At 35.1% G+C, this 22,846-nt stretch overlaps 2 protein-coding genes across 3 annotated transcripts in view; one reads left to right on the forward strand and one right to left on the reverse strand.

Moving 5' to 3' along the window:
- The window catches only part of LOC127724906 (uncharacterized), a 29,304-nt gene that overhangs the window by 6,284 nt on the left and 174 nt on the right, over positions 1–22,846 (reverse strand). Inside the window, exons 1-5 of one of the 2 annotated variants that reach the window (XM_052231919.1) lie at positions 20,680–20,956; positions 11,894–12,385; positions 6,650–7,616; positions 3,853–4,198; positions 2,313–2,370 (exon numbers count right to left, since the gene is read on the reverse strand). In XM_052231919.1, the coding sequence (XP_052087879.1) occupies positions 2,313–2,370; positions 3,853–4,198; positions 6,650–7,616; positions 11,894–12,365 (1,843 nt within the window). In that variant the 5' untranslated portion in view covers positions 12,366–12,385; positions 20,680–20,956. Of the gene's footprint in view, positions 1–2,312; positions 2,371–3,852; positions 4,199–6,649; positions 7,617–11,893; positions 12,386–20,679; positions 20,957–22,846 lie in introns of those variants that run through there. The other variant, XM_052231912.1, reaches the window with a different exon arrangement.
- Positions 12,392–15,084, forward strand: LOC127738110 (uncharacterized). Its single transcript, XM_052249242.1, has 2 exons — positions 12,392–13,111; positions 13,361–15,084. The coding sequence occupies exon 2, from the start codon at positions 13,732–13,734 to the stop codon at positions 15,082–15,084; it is 1,353 nt and encodes a 450-aa protein (XP_052105202.1). The 5' UTR covers positions 12,392–13,111; positions 13,361–13,731.

Below are 22,846 nucleotides of genomic sequence, written 5' to 3' on the forward strand. Positions count from 1 at the left end.
ATGAATAGATTTTTTTTTTATTTCCCAAATTACAGGGCCCATAAAGGGCATAAAATCAGATACAATTGATTTACATAATTGGTAACAACAACAATAATAGCGGCATATAAATAGATATTTAGTGATATAAGCATTGGTCAGAATCAGATGAACGAAACTTAAGGTATGAAAGGTAACAATTGCCACTTTTTATCTTTTCACATAATTTTCCACATACACATTAGATAAATTATTTTTGATAGCCTATTGCGGAGAAAAAAGAGAAAGTTTACTGTATTAACGTTCTATTCCATTAAATACGCCATTTTTCGAAGATAAATGCAGAAAAACATTTATGAACGGCTACGCCAGGTAAAATTGTTGTTTATCCTAAAAAAAAATACAATTTTCAGTTTCATTAGAATATTATAATAATAATAAATCCCAAATTTATGTAGTCATTAGATAAAGTCCTTATATGTCCGATCTGCCTATTTTTGGACATCAAAAGACAATACGATCGTTTTAAGGTCAATTTCGTCTACCTCACACAATCTTGTTAGGCACTATAATGAAATGGACCTGAAATTTATTTCACATGTTTCCTGAAAATTGATAAATATCAAAGCAACATAGAGCTGTTTGTTCTAGTTCGTATAATGACAATTTAATGTCATGTTTGTTTGTGATGACCCCCCTTTTCGGGATTGCATCAGAATTATAGTTATCTCGTATCGCATGAGGATGACACATGTCAACTGAGCAATTATGTTTGGGACTTAGTTTTAAGAAATGATGTCAAAGTAACATTATGAAAATATTTTTAGTAAGCTGAAATATATATTTATTTTTTACATGTTTATGTCTTGTAAGATATTTTATTTCTGTCCCGTTTTTCAACATTTGCGTCTGGAAAGTTGAAATGTTTTAACTGAATGGTTAATTTAAATTAATTATGAAAATGGTTAAAATTAAATCAATAAAGGAAATTATTGCCCAGTTACAAACACTACCAGAGGATAATCCATAATGATTTTTTTTTTCAGTTATATGTTTCAGCACATGTATAATTAACCCTAACTTTAGCCTTGTAAACTTGTTGTCTCCTTGTAAAATATAAAACATATTTAAAATGATTTCCTGCTAAAGTCTTATATTGATATAAAGTTAAAACCGTCTTGCTTCTCACTAGTCAACACTCCTGTCCTGTCAGGTTTAATTCTTATATATATGGATGAAAAATAAAAGTCCACAAAACATTAACATGGCAGCAATTGCTTTTACAGCCTTTAAGACTTTGATTTTTTTTTACAGAAGAGTGTCCACCATGCACTTGCATTACACTATAATAATAGTAGAATAGTATGATATACAAATAGATGAAAATTATATATACATGCAACCGTAATATTAATATAATAAATAACAACAAACCAGTGTATTCTCTGGAACTATTATTATATTAGTATAATAGTCTAAGGTATACTGATTTGTATCACTACAATATAATAGTTATTACGGTGAGGTTGAATTTCCTGTCATTTATTCATCATCCAAGCACGAACTTGTATAAGAAAAAAAATCTTTGTAAATTAACCTCAGTTTCAGGTATAGAGATGTGATCTGTTTCTGTGACATGTGCTTTTGACCATCCACAAGAACCTGCGGTCATCCGATGTTCAGTACTTCAGTACTTCAGTACTTTGATTATATTAAGCGCGCACACATACAAAAGTACAAATTCAATTTACTTACACATAAATGTAACGTGAAGACAAACGGTTTAAGGAAATAAATAAACGAACTCGGGTGGCAATACAATAGAATAGGCTATTATTATATACTAGTACGCAGAAAAAAATCTGTTTGACATGATAACCATACCGTTTACAGTTACAATCGCGGAATTAACCCAATTTAATGATGCGTATTGTGTATTGGAACGGAAACTTGTTTTGTTATTGTCAAATTGCTATAATTTTCAAAACAATTTGCCTGACTTGTTCGTTGAGTTATGACCATTTGATTTTCTGGTGGGGGTTTTAAACATGAATATCCAGCTGGCCTTGTAAGAGCTAAAAATTTAACAAACTTTGCCCAAGACAGGATGAAAATAAAAAAAAAATACAGGAAATTATTGTGTACAAAAGTGAAATTAATTTTCTTGCAGCAAAACCCCGGAAAAAAATTAGCATGTGTAGATCATCAATTGAAAATGAATAGTCAATAAGCAAAAAATCCTCCTACCCAGAAAAATATCAAATGGTCATTTTATTGCTGTAAACAAGACGTACTATAACAGTTTTAAAATATACGATCGTTAAGGATCTCACCTAAATCAGAGTTTTCTTCATGTGATGATTCATCATTACTTTTGTCATCATTCGCTTGCTGGAAAATCGTATAAAAATAATATTTATATTATTACGATAAGAATATGATAAGATTGTAATGACGTCATGCAAAGTTGAAATATTGCATGTGTTTTTGTCTATTTTTCATTTTTTTAACTTGCGATAGTAGTTATAAAAGAGGGTCTGGATGGGGTATACAGAATAGAGAATAATGAGCCAAAACTACGAAAAATTGGTAAAAAATAAAGAATAGACAAAATAGACAAACAAAAATAATTAAGAGAATAAAGAAAAATGTCCAAATTATAAAGAATACAGAAATGAAGATACCCATCAAGACTCTAATTAAACATCTACGATATACCTAGCTAGCTATACCTAGCATATTTAACCAAACGTTAAACGAATAAACACTCCTACAAAACACAATAGATAACTTGGATATGGAAATATGATGGTATCTATTTTTTTCACTGAACCATATTGTAAAAAGGACATACTATCCCTTGTTAAACAAGATGAAAATACATTTTATACCTGACGTTAAGCAATAGTCCTTTAAAAATATTGAAGCATTAAACAGTAATTGTAGTTAAATTGTGACGTTTGTAATTCACACTTTACCATGTATAGCCAAGTTTCGTCTGGACGGAGAACGAAACTAGCATAATTAGGAGAAATCCATAGGATTGAAAGAATGCTTATGAAAATGAAAAAAAACATGCATTGTTCAACAGAAGCTTAAATCTAGTTGAAATACGTTTTTTTGCCTTATTTTGGTGTCATTTGGTATGCATTTTTGAAAAGTGCGCATGTAACATGCAAAAGACTAAAGGTTTTGAACAACAATTACAAGTTTTAAATCATGTAGTTTCAAGAGGCATACAACAGGAAGACCCAAAATACAACCTGAGTATAATGACATAATCTAGAGTCTAACAATTCACCATCGAAATGTATCAACTTCTTATTTGTGATTATAGTTAATTGATTGATTGGTTGTAGTTTGCCTAACGTCCATTTTTTTTGGCAAATATAATAATTTCAAGCATATTCAGGACGAGAACAACTATTATTATTATACTTCATGTCAAAATGCCAGATTTTGATTGGTTAATACGAGAGAGACAATTTACTCTATCCCATGGCAAATACTCTATTACCCTTCACGGAGACGTTTGCTCAAATGTGCGCTTTAATAAATACAGATGATTGCTATGTACAAGACGACATAATTTATTACTTTGAATTTGAAATTTAATAGACAGTAATAACAGAACATTCAGTATAATAGATTAAATAACACATATCTGAGAGAGTGATAGAGCAGATTGTTACCCCTCGAAAAGACATTGTCAACCTTGGCTTCGCCTCAGTTGACAATGTTTTCTCGGGGTAACAATCTGCTCTATCACCCTCTCAGCTATGTGTTATTTATATAATAATACGCCAATAGGTAGGTTCTACAAAGTGAGTCGATAGGGATGTGAGAGTGAAACTTAAATGAGTTTACTTCTACCTCAAGTTTTGGTTTACTTTCTTCGTCATCTACCAATGGATAAACTGTGTCTTTAAGGCAGTTAGATTCTTTCAGATGTAAATCCATTTCTGTTGCAGTCATTTCTAATCCACCATCTTCACAAATAACTGGTCTAAACAGACATTCCTTTGCATGTCTATCAATCGACATGATACTTTCACGAACGTGGCATCCTTGTTTAATGTATGGACAGTGAGTTATACAATTTTGACACTGAGATTTGTGATTTTCTAGTTTAAACGGATCGACTAACTGTCGACAGATATCACATACAATCTTGTAGTTTTTTCTAGGACACAAACGATTATGTAAATTTAAAGCTGACCTGAAAGTAAATATATGAGTATCATTATGTTCTTTTAACTACAAAATGTAGAAGTAATTGTGAACGACACTAAAAGTTCTGTAATATTTGTCATTGTACGTGATATTCGAACTGTAGTTCAGCATCTATAAAGATCTTTGAAAATGAATGGATAATTGTTAACGTAACGAAAGGTAATGAATTTGAACAGACCGTCCTACCAAGTTCGATGTTAAAAAACAAGATGACCAAGTACATGTAACATGTAATCTGAATTTAAACACAACGAGTACTAAGCGTATAATGCGTTATTAATAAAAAAAAAAGTCTGTGTATTGTTGTTGTCTTTGGCAGATAGAAGTTGAGCTCTTACCATTTTTTGGAAGGTCGGAACTGGGGGAGTGGGTAATTGCATATCATATAAAGTTGCACAGTCAGAATTTCGTCTGGTGACATTGTACTAGGGTGTACGTAAAAATTTAAGACCAAGGATTGTTAAATAGAGCTTCATATTACTGTTTTAAATCTACTTGGAAGTACAGAGACCGATAATTGAATGTGAGAAAGCGTGTCTTCTGTGTTAATAAGTTTAGTACTTGTAGATATACGTTATTGTGAGGATTGGGTTTGACAGATAAAATTGTTTATTATTGTTTCCCTTTTACCAGAGTTGGCTCTGTAATACCTTAATCAATACAGAAAGTGTTTTTCCTTGCTTATATATGATCGACTTTTTGTATTCCTCTAATCAGATTAAAGTCTGATACTTTAGGTCGCAAACATTCTTTAATTATGAACAACACTTCAAAATTTTGTTCGTCCGAATTAAAGCGCTCGTCTAGATTTACCTTCCTAAGGAACGTTCAAACCTAAACTTTGAAAGCCAAGGATGTATAAATACGTTGACACAATGGAAGCTATACGACAGGTTACCCTGCATTATGTCAATGTTTTCCCGATTTGGGAACATTGCCTAATTGCTATCATTGTTTGCTCATTGACCATTAATGAATTTGATCCTACTTCGTATCGATACTGTTTAATTATATTTTGACATTGCACAAGGTCATGCGCTTCTTAGACAGTTTATGACGTCTTTACGCCAAATCCGTTGGATGTATACTGATTGATACTTTAGTTTGGGAGAACATGGTATATTTATTAGTTGTTATTGACTTTGAACTAGCTTTCTGTTACTGCGAATACTCTTATATCGGTGCTTTGTGTCTGTTCTTTTTTATGTTAGTTGTTGTTGTGCTTCGTACCAATCTTTTGAGTTAAGACAATTTCAACTGAATTTTACAGTTTGTTCTTATGTTGTGCTGTTACATCACTGTCACAGGATACGGAGGGTTGCGCGCTCAGAAAAATGTTTAACCCCGTCATATTCTTTATGTGCCTGTCCCAAGTCAGGAGCCTGTAGTTCAGTGGATGTCGTTGGTTTATGTCTTTCATATTTGTTTTTGAAATTCGTAGATTGTTTTGTTATAAACTAGGCCGTTAGTTTTCACGTTTAAATTGTTCCGCATTTTTCATGTCGGGGCCTTTAATAGCTGAATGAACGGAATGTTTTTTTTTCTAATTGTTGAAAGCCCTCCGGTGACCTATAATTGCTTATATCCACTTATTTGAACTCTGGTGTATAGCTGTCTCATTGGCTATCATACCACATCGTCTTATTATTATATAGGTATTGATGGCCAAAAAGTTAAAAGTCTCTTATGCTTTCATAACTTGACTATGGAAGATTTAAAATTTAACAATAGTATGGTCTCTTGTCTATGTTGAAGATTTTATTGCTGTCTGGTAAATGTTTCAAAGACATGTATACTTTTCAACTCTTGATACTCATGTTTATACAATTATGTAATCATTCATTTTTGATTTTCAAGTTTAAAAAAAAAATTGTACACCTAGATGTAGGAACCTTGAAATTGCGCCCCCGAGTCACTTGTGAAGGAAGCATGCGGATTTATTTATGGCCGTCTTAAGCCAGGTCAAAATTGATATTTCTTGTCATTGGTTTGGCGCTCTGCTAATAAATAGATTTGCACTCTTTCTGTATTATTTCTTATTTTCGCACTCGGCTCTTATGTATATTAGAGTCTTCGCCTCTTTGTAAACGCTCGTCGTTGGTAACCATATGTTAATGATTAATTATTTGCTGATCAAGTAAAAAGTTTCAAGTGGCAAATAATTCATGCATATTTTAGGACGAGAAGAAATAATAATAAAAACAAACAGCATTGAGGTTATATAAAGTGAACCTACTGGAAAGCCTGGAAACAGCAACACCAATGTTGTTAAGCCTTCGATTCGACTAGTTAAATCGAACCCATGACCCTCACTCAAGGCGAGCACGCTTTTACGAGACCACCGGGGTGGTTCATGGTGACTGAAAGCATCATACCGAAAAAAGATAAAATGTTTGATGAATTGCCAGAATGATAATTCGAGCATTATACTACTTACTTCGCTACTTGCTGATTGCACCTTTTACAGCTAATATTCGAAGTGCAGTCACTTTTGTGACGTTCAAAATCAGTCGCAATTACTTCTTTTTCACAAATGTCACATGTCATTGATCTGTATGGACATTTGTCAATGTGACCGTTGATGGTTATATTAGGTTCTTTAACCCGACATCCATTCTGATTATACTTGCAGTCAACAATACGATATTGACAGTAATTTTTGTGTAGCAGATACTGGTAGCCTTTCATTTGCATTCCGCAACCGGTATTAGGACATGCAACATGTGCCTTCAAACAAACTTTCTCATGTGTAATATTTTCCTTTTTTGATAATTCATGTCGACAACATTCGCATTTTATTTTAATATTGGTACATTTTTCTAAATGTAAATCAGCTTCTTTCCAGGGAACAGTTCCTCCGCAATATCGGCATTTATACACTTTGAATTTACACACGGAAGCGTGTTCCTTCACATTTTCCCTTGTCATCACTTCTTGGCAACCAGATGTTTTATATGGACAGGAAATCAGTCGATGGTGACATATATGAAGATGATCATCAACCAGACGTCTTTTAAGTCGCTTGTCACACCCTTCTGATGGACAATTGACCGTAGAAAACGGACATGATTCTAAATGATTTGCTAATGAATTTTTAGAAGGAGTAAACAAGCACCCCTCATTTGGACATTTGTTTGGTTGATACTTGCATTCTTGTACGTGTTGTGTAAAGAGATGAACATTTTCACCTCTACAAAAGAAACTACATTGTCCATATCTGCAGTGGATAAAACAATGGTGAAGGTTTTTTGAAAATCTCCATGATTGTATTGAGTTAATTAACCTTTTCTTTTTAGCTAATGTGTTATCAGAAACATTCAGCTGCACTTTATCTACAATGTTCTCCGTATTTGTCATTGTCTTTAATCCATACCTATTAATTCTCTGGAACTTAGGTTGTGGATCTGAAAAAAATGAGAATACCCGTATGTATTATATTGTGGCTTAACACTACTCCCAGTTTCATTTGAACAAGGTATTAGTCAATATATACACATATACTTCATGATCAATCATGCTAGCATATATGAACAGACAATGCTTATTATTTGTGCGAAATGACTAATTTAAATATGATATAATGTCATGTAATATATATATATATATTTACATGTATCTATATATAATATATATATGCTCTATCAAAATTTTAAATTTTAAATAATATTCCCCTATAAAAAAAATAATGACCACACAGTGACTGTACATCCTACACGTCGGAAACTTTTATAAATTGGGAAACTGAAGTGTTGTGGTCGGTATTGTCACAATAGAATGTAAAATTAATGTTAAAATCATCTGATCCTTCAAATTTAACAAAAAAGATGAAATTGTTTTAAATATTTGAATGACTAAGTTTTACTATAAAACCCGCTACATAGACCATTTTTTTATAAAGCAAATGCAAATGCTTTATTTAATTCAAATCAGTCTCTAAAAATGTACTGCTTTTGGATTATTGTCTTCCCGTACTCTAATTCGCCGACAGTTTTATCGTGTGCAGTGACCTTAAAAAATACACGTCTCATCAATCGCAAAGCGCATGTTCGTTGGGAAAGCAGTGATAATGGAAGAAAATTAAACTAACGTGGAAGAAAGCTAGTAGTATCTGATTCTGAAAAAAAAATAAAACATCTAAACTGGTTTGACAAAGTTTAATTAACAAATGGGAAAGTATGGAAAATATTAAAAAAATCAACAAATACACATCGCTCAATCATCTCATTTTTACACACGTGATTCATGATTTTATGTTTATTCGGTTTATCTTGATCACGATCGTAAACTTCGGCTCTAAAACTCGACAGTGAATTAGCAGCCAAAGCTTTTGATCAATTATCACCGAATGAAATATTTATTTGTCAATAATACGTTATGGATTTTAAATAAACGTAAAAACAGTGCACAGAGAACTAAGTGTAGTATATATGCATGCATTGGTTCAATAATTTCCTGAACATTACAATCGCCAGAGACTCGTTTCAGATGACTTAAAAAGAGCCTTAACACTGGCAAGATACGTTTATATCTGAACTGAAATGACGAAACCCTTTCGTCACTAGAAGCATACTATAGAAATTATTAAAAACACGAACTGTTGTTTGCTATGCGTCTAGTGGCAAATATTTCATGCATATTCAGGAGTATAAGAATAACATTATTGGTACTATTCTTTCTGCACCAGATGCGTATTCCGATAAAAAAAATCTTCTTCGATCATGCTCGAGGGCGAAATATTTGATAATCCAAAACTTATTAAAAATGAAGTGCTTATAAACCAAAATGGACAAAGAGAAGTTGTTTTTTTCTTTGTATTGGCAAAATGATATCATCAGCCTTTAATTTCACAAAAATGACTTAGTTAGAAAAGACAGGCGAAAGCTACCAAAGGGACATTCAAACTCATAAGTCGAAAATAAACTGACAACGCATGGCAAAAACAAAAAGAGAGCAAGACCAAAAGACAAACAACAAAATACAAAACACAACATAGAAAACTAAAGACTGAACAACACGAACCCCAGCAAAAACAAGGGAATTCTTACTTAATGTGATAAACATATTTAAATATGCCACTTTATTATATCACAACGTAGTTTTACAAATTTAATAATATAATGTCTGTTGATGAGAAGGATATATTCCAACCAGTACAAATCTGTAACCAACGGGTTTTTGTTATGTCGACGCTCAAATTAAAGGTACTAGTATTTACAGTTAATAGACTATGTCACTTATTTTTGTAAAATTTGTCGATCAACTTTCCGTTTGATTGATAGAAAAATAGGTGACGCTATTATTATTTTACATCATTAAAATGGAAATTAATGAATCAACAACCAGAGACATATGTCTCTGCAACAATTTATAAATTTTTAATAAAAAAATCTATGCATTTGTAATTGGAGATTTTATGATTTAAAGTCAAATTTAAGAAGCTTTTCGCCGATTTCATATGCTTTCTATACAAATGTGTATCCACTTTGAAAAAATAAATTCAATAATATTTCAGAAAATAAAACAAATAAAAGCATTATTTGTTTTCAATTTTCAAGTAGACTAATAGTTCAAAGTCGTTTGGGTGCTAATGCGGCGTAAAGCAACCAACAATCAATCAATCAAAGTCGTTTGCAAAATTTAATAAAAAAATCTGTGACATACCCCAAGAACTGCACCTTAACCTTAATGTAGCACAACAGTCTTATTCGGGAAAATTTGGTGTGGTCGTATTTAAATACAATACTGTATAGCTGTAAGGTTGCAAATTATAAATATATTAAGGCAAATAAAGTACCATATTCAACGCGAGATAGACAAGAAGTATTTCCAAAATCGAAATTACCATATTCCAAAATAAGCGTTGTCAGCGTAAGAAATACTAAATATATTTTTGTATTTGATATTGGTTTTTCTTTAATTTCAGGACCTGTTAACATATGAATCTATTTTGTATATTTGCGATTTATAAGGTCATCGGAACGAAAATAGACCCAGCCATTATTCCGTAATAGGGAATAATATTGTAAATCTGATAATGTATCTCTGGTTTATTTACGCAAATAAAATAGCTTGGCTGCTGCAAATATGAAAGTGCTAATTGCGAAAAATATTCAAATTTTCATGACACATAACACCTTTTTAGTATTTCCTTATTTGTAATATGAGCAGTAGTGTGTTTAAACAGTAGATCAATAATTCTTTTTTCTGTAAATACCTTAACTGTCTTTATATATCAGCAGATTACGACGATACAGGAATTTTAACATCAGCTACTTTTACAAAAAAAAAAAAAAAAAAATAGACTGTTGAGCTTACTTAGAATTAATGAGCAGACATATAAATTACATGGAAAACTGTATATTTAGTGAATTAACAGTAGTTGACATACGGGTATGTTCATTTCTTATGGTGTTCTATCTACTGTAACCAAAAGGTGACTGTAATATAGATATTTCACTTGGTTTTATCTTGTTCTTCAATATGGGAACCGTGTTTGTCTCACATGATTGACTCTCCCCACCACCCCTCCCATCTGTTGTTTGTTTACGTGTTTGAGATTTTTAGTAAACTTCCTGAACAATTCAACTTATTTTCCCTTTTTAATGTGTACTTGATCTAATCCATACAATCTTACAATTACAGTAATTTATACGTGCTGATTCTTCTCCTTCTTGATCCATCATGGTAAATACAATAAAGAGGGCAGCACGCCAAACTATTATATTGTAAAACTGTATGAAAAAGAGCAAGGACATATTAAATAAATTTCCCCAAAAAAATTGAACACGAAAAAGGCCAAAGCGCCTGTGGTTTGACTGTGCGGGATGTTTAAATGCGATCACATTTTGAGAGTATAGTGCTCCCTACAAGTTGAAGATACGACTCAAAATGGCACAATTTTCTCTGCCTGTTCAACACTTTCTAACTTTTCGAACTGAAATTCGAAGAAGAATTTATTTCAAAATCATTCTCTTGACATGAATATGACTCTACTATTTGTCACTGGACGTTAGAATTGAATCCATATCAAAGAAACTTAATATAAAATAATACAATTGCTATTTTATAATATGGCATTATTATGCTTTATGCAAATTTCTTTTATCATCCATTCATTTCATTGGATACGCGGCATTTGTTAATTTTCACCAACCTTTCATAAGCCCCGCCCACCCATTGCAACATGAGGTAATATTAGCAACGGGTGTTAAAGCATTAAATTTACACCCGCTGAACCCAAAGTTTGCCGATCCGGAACAATTAACACCCGCTCCGGCCGAGGCTTACCGATTCTTATTCCTACATCATTTCCGTCTTTTTGTTATTGTTATTAGTAAACAATCTTAATTTATGACTTTATTTTTTTACAATTGTCCTTCTTATAACATATTGCACACGTGAATCATAAGGCGTTCAGTATAATAAAAAACATACTTCCCTTGGATGAAGGTGTTAGGGTGATTAACACACTCGGTGAAAATATTATCACCGGCGACTTCGTCTTTGGTGATATTTTTTCCCCTCGTATGTCAATTTACCCTAACAGTACACCTTCATCCAAGGGTAGTATTTATACTACATACTTCATACATGAGTATCTACTGAATTATCAAACATACACCCTTAGTCACCGATAAAATCATGGCATTACATAATCTATTGAGAAATATAACAGACTTACCTGTTATACAGTTAACTACCCGATTAAAAATCAGAGCTCTATTGAAATGACGGTCTCTCCAAGTACTGGTATGTGGTGGCAGTGACGATTTCCAGATATGAATACATTTGAACATTTTTAATGGTAAAGGAATTGGACATTTTTCCATGATCACTGACACAATTCTGTGCCTTCCTTTCGTTTCGATATACTTCATTATCGCGATATTCATCATGGCTTGGCATCCTCCGTCAGTTAGGAAATTGTTTGTGATGAATAGAACTGTTGATTTTGATTGTTCTATTTCATCATCAACCAAGGCTTGTAGCACTGGTTGTCCTATTGTTAGACCAGAATCATTGATCAGACATCCTCGTCTCTTAAAATATTTTAGCACTGGCTCAATAAGAATGGAATCACTTTCACAATAAGAACTGAACATATGGTATCTTTCTATGTCCAGCTGAAGGAACGTCTTGCACCGGTTAGTCATAGTGTAGCACCGTTAATAATCTGGAAGAAATATGGAAAAAACACTATCATGTAATAACGCAGGATTGATCGAAAGCTTTTGTTTTAAATCCGGAGTATTTAACCAGGATATATTGTATTCACATATTCTTTTTTCTCGTGAATTTCAATAGAAAAAAGATAACATAAAAGGACGTTTCATGGGATATGAACTATTTGAGAAAGTCAACAAAGAAAATGATAAACATCGAATAAACGCCACCTGATTTTTTCGTTTTAAAGCTTTATTTTCATATGAAGAGAGCTTTACTTCCTTATTTGAATAAATATTTGAAATGGGCCGGGGGTGATTTGAAAGTTCGTGTATTGATCCTTCTCTATGACCTATTGTAAAAAAGAACTTATTTGGTGCATATTCATTTTTTCAAACCTTCGTCTTGCGACATTGCGAGGTAAGGCCATGTTGTGTTAGAATATTTTTAACAAAGATTTAAATGCGAATTTATCCATTTTTTTGTATTGATACATTTTCGACAACTGTGTTGCCTTGGTTTCCCTGATTTATCTATATATTTTGTGTAATTATATTCAATAATTAACGATTAGTTTATATTTTTCCGGAGTTAACTCTGGACTTCACCTAACAACATTCTATTGTTACCGTAGCCTCAAATCCGTCTTTTGCAAATCAACCTTGCCACGTCACATCACTGGACAAAGGACTGTCGCAGGATGCATTCTTAATCACAATTTGTGGCTAACCACAGCGTGAGTAACATTGGAAATAGTTTAATTGATGCCTTCAAATTGCGCGTGATACATTTATCTGTGCAACACAAGTATAACTTATCTATTTTTACATTGGAAGTATTTTCTTTCTACATTCTGGACTACGCCGTGTCGGAGCATTGAATTGCTACATCCCGGACTACGCCGCTACTCCATACCGGATGAATCATTAACGTTAATAATATTATTTAACACATTGTAAAATTCGACTTTATTTTGTATTTTCAGTTATTTACCATTTTTGGATTGGTGATAGAATAAAAGTCAGCACTTGATTTTTTTTATCTCTTAGTAAACCCAATCACCTGGTTTAAACTGACTGGTCGAGCCAGCACAGTAAATAAGCTACAACTTGCCTGTTGTGTATCACAGAACACTCCACCTTGCGGCAGTGACAACGCCTACAACCAGACGTCGGCTGTGCATTCCTTGACATTGTAAATTGACGACAACCTGTCTACACATATCCAGACAAGGAACTGCAACGTAGCATCGTTACAACAACATTACGCAACACAGCTTGTGTTTACAAGGCAGCAAACCGCCAACGTTTGCAACAGTCTATTTTAATCTTACTATCCGTAAGTTGATTAGAAAACATGGATTCTGATCACGCAGAACGCCAAGATGACCCCGAGCGTCAAGAAACAAAACTCCAAACAGAAGCGGAGCTGAAAATAGATGCTGGACAGACTGTGGACAATCCGTCGAATGTAGAGGAAAATCCCGAGACTAGGCGAGTATGTGACCTCACGGAAAAAGGCCAGGGAGCATTCACAGAAAAACGTGACAAGTTCTATCAGGAACTAGAGGCCCTCTGGTCTGATATAGAATCCCAGTTATTGGAAGTCACCACGCTACCTAACGAGCTCCAGCAACTCTTAACAGCACAGGACAAACTTGTAAAAGCCTGTACTAACTATCGTAGGCTCACAGATGAATACCTGAACTTTCTGAAAAGGACCAGAACATTGGACAGTCTAAAGGACAAAGACGCATGTAATCTCACGTTGGATATTCGACTGTCCAAAGTGGACATGGCAATAGAAACATTGCATGAACATCGCATCGCCCTGACAAAGGCAAAATCCACTAAAACAAAGACCTCAAAGGGTACGAAAACCTCACACAGCGGTAGCTCTAACGTGTCTGACATGCCAAGCCTAGCACGGAGGAAGCGTGTCAAAGCAGAGGCTGCCAAGTCTAAAATAGCCTTTGTCGAACAACATGCCCTGATCCTTCAACAGGAGGCAATGTCAGAGGAACAAGCTCTGATCAGACAAGCTGAAATGGAACAGGAAGCCACACGTAAAAAGGCTGAAATGGAGCAGGAAGCCACACGTAAAAAGGCGGAAATAGAGCAAGAAGTAGCTCAACGTAAAGTTCAGCTAGAACAAGAGGCCATACGCAGGAAGGCTCAAATGCAACAAGAGGCCGCACGAGTAAGCCGGGAAAAGGCCGAGCTGAAGGCCAAAATTAACCTTCTCGAAGCACAAAGAGAAGCTGCAGCCGCAGAAGCAGAGGCTCGTATTCTTGAATACGACGACAGCCAAGCGTTTGGCGATATACCTGACGAGACAGAAGACCCGCTCCAACGGGTGCTAGATTTCGTCAATAAACATCCTGTACCAACTGCCGTACAGGAAGTAACAGGACCTCAAAAGACAAAACAAATTCCTGTTAAAATAGAGCTAAGTCATGAAACACCAGCGTTCGTGCCATCCGTGGCACTGAACCTGCCATCACAGACACCTGCGGTCTTGCCCACACATGCTAAATCACCGGAAGTTAATGTATTCCCAGATCTGGGAACAATAACTGGCATAGGAAAACAGAGCGTTTTAGAAAAGATCCATGTTGCATACCAAAAACTAGGCGTTTCAGAGGAGATCCTTGCTGAACACCAAAAACAGGGTGTTGCAGAAGAGATTCCTGTTGCACACCAGCAATAAATCAACCCTACGTCGGAGATAACCAGATTTCTCCTACGCATGGACCTGCTGTTCTCCCGGCTAACAAGCTTTAATGACCGGGCAGAATCCTTCAATACATGGAAAGCCAGCTTTAAAAACGTCATAGACGAATTACAAGTTTCGGACTCGGAACAGATAGACCTATTGATTAAGTGGCTAGGTCCAGAATCTGCCAAACATGCCATGAGTTTAAGGGCATCAAATGCCAACAAGAGGCATACAGAGGTTATGGCAGAGACTGGATGAGCAATATGGTGCTCCAGAAATGTTGGAGGCCTCTCTCACAAGTAAACTCGTCAACTTTCCTACCTTGACGAACAAAGACAGCGCACGTCTTTATGACTTGTCTGACATTCTATCAGAAATAGAATATCACAAGGAAAATCCCAAGCTGGGATGTTTGCTAGCTTATTTCGACTCTTCGTCCGGGATAAATCCAATTGTGGAAAAACTGCCATACGGACTCCAAGAAAAGTGGATAACAAGGGCTTCAAGATACAAGTCTAAATACGAAGTTGCCTTTCCGCCTTTCACAGAATTCTCTGCCTTCATCAGGGAAATTAAGAACGATCCTGGGTTCATCTTTGGGTCAAAAGTCATACCAAATACAAAAGGTGCTACGCCAAATTTCACAACTCAGACGTATTCTAAAGTCAACGTCCATAAGACAGCACTTGAACAGCAACCTGGAGACAGCAGTGAACAACAAAGTCTTTGCATTTTGCATAATACAAAGCATCCCTTAAACGAATGCCGAGCGTTCCGTACAAAATCTATCGAGGAACGCAAGGATCTGTTAAGACAGAACAATGTTTGCTACAAGTGCTGTGAGTAAACAACACACAGAAGTCGTGATTGCAACGCGAGCATCAGTTGTAACGAGTGTGGAAGTCAACGACACACCACCGCACTACACATAACAAGGGTGCAACCACACACCATTTCTCAAGATAATTCGCCTGGAACAATCTACGGCGGGGAGCAGACAGAGTTAGCTGAAACAAAGTTAACCTCTGTGAGTTCGACCTGCACAGCGATCTACAAGGAACATAAGAGTGAGAAATCTTATGCCAAGATATTACCTGTGGATGTGTACCACAAGGACAGGACAGACAAAATTATTCGGATGTACGCCATCATTGACGACCAAAGCAACCGGTCTCTTACCTCGCCTGAATTCTTCAGACAGTTCGACGTTCTGGAAAAACCGGAAAACTACCCTCTAACAACATGCTCTGGCAGAGTAGCTACTTCTGGGAAGAGAGGAAGAGATTTCGTCATAAAATCTGTACATGGTGACGTACAGTTTGATCTGCCTACATTAATTGAATGTGATAATATTCCCAATAATCGGGACGAAATCCCTACTCCTGAAGTAACAATGCATCATCCTCATTTAAAAGAACTCAGAGGAAGCATTCCACCAATAGAGGAAAAGTGCAAAATTCAACTGTTAATTGGAAGAGACCTTATAGAGGCACACCACGTCCTTGAACAACACCTAGGACCATCCAGAACTCCATTTGCCCAAAAGTTGAAAATTGGTTGGGTCATTATTGGAAATACATATATTGACAAGCAAACTGTTCCACTTGAAGTCAACACGAAGATAACTAACGTTTCATTCACGGAACCAGAACAACCTCTTGCCTCAAGACCGGAAATATCCGCCAAGGACGAGAATCTAATCGCTGGTCAGGATAACGACCAAAACTTTAATTCGAATGTCAAGGTTGAAAAAACGCATTCCATAAAATTTCTTCAGTGTTCTGGACCTAGTACCAAGTCTGGTAGATTTACTAACCTTTCTAAAGGAACAGCACTTGTGTCAACAGAAGCAAAATCTATGACTGCAATAGAAAATTCTATGGATAACGAAAATTTCATTCTGGAATCAGCAAAACCTGAAATTCACGGAGAAAAAATAAGTTGCGTTCAGAAACAAAAACCTATTTCGAAACAAGGACCAATTGCCAATCTCAATCTGCCTTTGAACAAGCAAGGACTACTCCGAGTAGGAAGTAGTATCATCAAGTCTGACTCGAATCTTAGTGAAAAGGAACCAGTGATCTTATCTGGACATCATCACAAAGTAACGCCTTTTGTCAGACATTACTTCGACAAAATCAAATATCGAGATCGTCATATTACAGACAGAACAACTAGATCCGCAGGATTAAACGTTAAAGCGAAACGAGAGACTCACAAATATGTAACTATAGCAAAGTCCGAAGAGGACTTTCTTCGATCGCCGTCTCTCAACGTTGGGAAAAATTGTTCTTACCGTTGCAACAACAACAATGGAAAATGTACACAGATGACTATCCTATCGTCGGATACTTCCTTCTAAAGAATGAGAAACTGTGCATACCCAGTTTCAATTGGAATTTATATATTCTATATTCATATGTGATTTAATCATTATATAGTGATATAAGTCTGATATCAGACGGGGAGTGTGTTGCCTTGGATTCCCTAATTTATCTATATATTTTGTGTAATTATATTCAATAATTAACGATTAGTTTATATTTTTCCGGAGTTAAATCTGGACTTCACCTAACAACATTCTATTGTTACCGTAGCCTCGCATCTGTCTTTTGCAAATCAACATTGTGTTGTTTGTCTTTGTTTGTATGTCTATTGTCCTGTGTTGGTGTGGTCTGTTCAATATATTTGGTAATTTATATTACCCTTTTTTTGTATTAGACTCGTAATAGGTCTACAATTAATCGGTCTAATAGCTGTTTCCAGCAGAGAACATGCCACTATCCCTCAACCTGTCTATGAGTGGCCGTTCATGTCAAAATAGCGATGGTTCCATCTAGATGCATTTTCCATCTAGATACTTCGCATAACCATCTAGATGCTTCGCACAAGTATCTAAATAGTTCGTGTTAGTATCTAGATGCTTCGTTAAAGTATCTAGATGCTTCGTTGAAGTATCTAGATGCTTCGCTGAAGTATCTAGATGCTTCGTTAAAGTATCTAGATGGCCGAAAAGTCTTAAAATCTTTAGTATTCTGTCGTATTCTAACCAATTGAATTTGCGTTTTCTTACTCTACTGATTAACAAATTTCGCGGGATTTTAGAGAGGGAAACACGTAGTTTCTCTCCCCGTGAGCTTTATTCCCCGCACAGCTGATATGTCGAATCTTGAAAGATACCAACAATTGTTGAGAAGAAGCTTAATTAGAATTAGAGAAAGGACAGAGGAAGAAAATGGTGACGATAACGACTTTGTAACAGGGTAATAAATATTTTATTTCATCTCTAGTGTTTTAGCAGACTATTTTCGTTGCCGTAGGATCTATGACTTTGTCAACTCGTACCAGATTATTAATACATGTACCTCGTACTTTTACCAAACCGTACTTCTACAAACTCAAACCTAATTTTTAGATATTATTATAACATGAAGCATAGTAGTTATCTCCGATCGTATAAAATAAAAAAATATCAAATATCAAAACGAACAAATGAAACATCATGAACATGACAACCAAAAGAAATCCCATCCACTTTTAGGGAGCTACCATTTGATTTTTATGGGGGCTAGGATGAAATATTTAGTGACTAAATTTTGTCCTGCATTTTTTTATTAGTTGTAATCTCTGTCCTGCCTTTTTATCTTTCACTCTATTCAGTCCTGTCTTTTTTTATTAGTGTTTCCTGACTTTTTTTACATAAATTGTCATCCTGCCTTTTTTTTTTGGCAAAGTGTCTCATCCTGCCTTTTTTTTTACTCAAAACTCCTGTCCTGTCTACTTTCCCCATAAAAATCAAATGGTAGCTCCCTTACTACAACATGCATGGCATGTATGGGCACATCTTAGAATCAGTAAAACATGCAAAATATTAAGGTATCACAATCTTTTCAGATCTAAAATGGAACACCCACATCAAACAAACAGCCGCTTAAAAGCAAATAAATCTTTATGTTTTATCAGACGAAATCTTAAAGTCCAGTGACATACAATTAAAGAAAGAGCATACCAAACTCTCATAAGACCCAAATTGGATACTGCTGTACTGTATGGGACCCATATTCAAAGGAAAACATACGATCTTTATAAAAAGTACAGAGACGAGCGACAAGGTATGCATGTAACAGACATCACAAGACCAGTAGTGTGTCTGAGATGCTAGACACCATGAAATGGCAAACATTACAAGAACGCTGACTAAGAACAAGGCTAATAATGTTCCACAAAATTATACACGAAAAGATTGCCATTCCATCGCAGAATTTATTACAGCAGAGTCAGTCCAATACAAGATCCACCAATAAAGATGCTTACCGACAAATCCAATGTAACAAAGACAGCTACAAATTTTCCTCAGACATAACAAAAAACACCACTACAGAAACCTTCAATGGTGCACTCACTTACGATGTGCTCCTTGAAACCTATCCACACCTGAGTAATCAGGCAATCATGTTTTTATCTTAAATTAAAAATAAAATAAAAAATGAAATACAAGAAAAAATATTAGAGAAATTTACATGAAAGTGCATGAATTCAAAAGCTGTAATATGATATTACCATAACAACACACATTTTTAAGTATGGAGTATTGTATTATAGTTTTATATTTGTTACCTTAATTTCAAATTGTCAATGATCTGTGGTGTCAGCGAATCTGAAGATCCTAAACGTGCACAGTAATCTATAGTTGATTGTACCTGTCGCAAAAAACGTTCCTTGTCCGATTCGGCCATCTTAAATATTTCTGTTATTACTTTGTTTAGAAAAAACCGCAGAATCATGCAGAAATTTCCATTGTTAAGTGGTTTTTGATTGGTCAGTACAACTCCCAAAAGTATCTAGATACTTAAAAGCAAATTGAAAAGTATTTGTATTCAGTTTAACTATTTCCATCTAGATAGTTAGTCATAGTAACTGGATGCTTCTTTAAACTATCTAGATATTTGTGCGAAGCATCTAGATACTTGTGCGAAGCATCTAGATACTTGTGCGAAGCATCTAGATACTTGTGCGAAGCATCTAGATACTTGTACAAAGCATCTAGATACTTTAACGAAGCATCTAGATACTTGTACGAAGCATCTAGATACTTGTAGGAAACATCTAGATACTTGTGAGAAGCATCTAGATACTTGTAGGAAGCATCTAGGTACTTGTGCGAAGCATCTAGATAACTTGTGAGAACCATCTAGATACTAATTAAAAGTAACTAGATGCTTTCAAGTAGTATCTAGATGGAAAAAGGTATCTAGATAGTTCGCTAAAGTATCTAGATGTATCTTACAACCATCTAGATACTTATACGAAGCATCTAGATACTTGTTGAAAGTATCTAGATGCTTGTTGAAAGTATCTAGATGCTTTCAACAAGTATCTAGATGGAAACACCAACTAGATGAAACCATCGCTATTTTGACATGAACGGCCACTCATACCTGTCAGGTCAGGTATGGTTAGATGAGTTATGGAAGTGACACTCAACATAGTTTGTTAAAATACTATCAGACTTAGTACTGAACGTTTTACTTACGCGTCTGGCGTATCAAATTATAAGCCTGGTACCTTTGATAACTAATTACTTACATTCAACTTGCTTTTATTCCAATTCAAGACATTTCCAAAAGAATATATACATATACTATTTAAACCTTACACAAATCAAAATAGATGTTTAGTAATAAAAACATCAATAAAACTCCCTAAATATAGATGTTTAATAATAGAAACATTAATGAAACTCCCCAAATATTTCACGCTGCAGTAATCAGGTTTTTAAATGTAAAATCCTTCACATATTTTGATTGTTATAGCTACCCACAGGTAGATATGAAGTTATGTTGACATCAACTTATATTTAACTATAGAGCTATATCATGTATATGCGACGCAGAGAATGTAGTTATTATATAATAATGCAGTAGGATGTCACTTGATTATCTTGAGAAGACATATCCTTTCATCATTATACATAATCCGGAGGTCTTGACAACAGAAAAATCGTTTAACATATTAATTTAATTGCTTTATTCGTTTTCTTAGACCGTCTTGTTAATACTAGTAGTACTCTCCCCTCCCCATCGACTTTCTAAATTATTTGCTATGAGACAAAAGACCCGACAACGCCATGACGAAGAACGAAACTCTACAAAAAGACAAACAGTCCATTAACTATAAATAGCGGGTAATTTCAGGCGCTCCGGAAGGGTAAGCAGGCCCTGCTCTCGATAAAGCATCCGTCGTGTTGCTCATGGCATATACCAATTCTGTGTTTCACAATCGAAGCAAAGAGGACGGGATTGTGGCTAAGACAATTGGACCATATCCGTGGTTATCTGTATATAACATAACGATCAACCAAATCATGACCTTTCTACGGGATAAATTAAACTTTATCACTAGGAACCCTTGGTTTAATAGCTTCCTTGAAAGCAGCTATCATCTATCAAGGAAATTGTGATAGGAAACGTAAGCCCTGGTTTATTGTATCAACTGGGAGATATATAAGCAATACGCTGGCACTGTTGGAATGCTGCTACACAGAAATGGAAAGTTCACAACTGGAAAGGTGAAAGCATCTTTTTGTCGTAACATCACATATATAGCGGAACGTGAAGTTAAATGATAACGATAGCTTCTTTTCATTCGTCCTGAGAAAATCTGTTTGAAATATGCATCATATGAACAAAAGAACAAGTCTTTAAGCTTAGACTGTGGAATAAAAGTGCAAATATCAAATGTTTTATATTAAATTGCACGAAGAAAAATACCTAGATTACATGTACTCTAACAGATCTTTGCATTTGTTTAGTACTCATCTGATGTACACCGCCCCTGGAGTAGTTTCTTTTACAAAGGTTACAACAGAAAAACGATTTGAACGAAAAATATAAAAAAAATAATCAAAACAAAAGAACATCCTTGTTTAAAATTGAGGTGATGTGGGTTTTGTTTTGTTCGAGTATAATGCTTGCTTCGTAGATAAGTGACATTTTTGCTTTGCTATTGGTTTTCGTCATTTTTCCTTCGGTTGGGGTTGCCTTGGGAATTAACATATGTTAACTGGTTGTCTTCCTCCCGGCGGTAGAATCCTTGCTAAAGAGGGACGATCAATTGGCTATGCGGGATGTATAAGTACGCAGCCACGTCCGTTCGGATTGGGAGAGTACCATACTCAGTAGGTTAAAAAACATTTTAAAACTGTTTGAAGGGTCTGTATGTGGCCTGTTGCAAGCCAAAGCATGATGAATATGAGTTTAACGTACAGTGGGAACTATAGCGAATATCTGGACGAGAACATGTTAATGTGATATGAAATTGAACCCTTATTTAAACTAGACCAACACGCTGAGTCGGATTTTATACGTGCTAGTCCCCGAGACAACAGTCTGCAGTAGACGTGACATCCTACCCGGAAACATCAGTTTTACCTTGAGCCGACCAGTCTTTACTCTAATCCCTAAATGCCTCGTGATTGGCAGAGAAGCAGTAAATACTAATTTCCACGTTTTCGGTTTGATCCCAGGGATAATGACCCGTACTCGAGACCTACGAGGCGCCTCGGTGAAGGCAGCTTATTCCTTTAAAACAAAAATCAGATAAAAAGAAATTGATAGTTCCTTTTATGATAGTTCAAATATTACGATATAAATTTTCGCGAGAATAATAAATGATTTCTATTCAATACCTTCTTGGTAATATATGCGTGTATATTCAAAGGGACTGGTTGAAAAGGAAAGCATTCGAAAAAGAA

Source organism: Mytilus californianus, unplaced genomic scaffold (genome assembly GCF_021869535.1).
Source record: "Mytilus californianus isolate M0D057914Y unplaced genomic scaffold, xbMytCali1.0.p SCAF_1, whole genome shotgun sequence".
Lineage (NCBI taxonomy): Eukaryota > Metazoa > Mollusca > Bivalvia > Mytilida > Mytilidae > Mytilus > Mytilus californianus.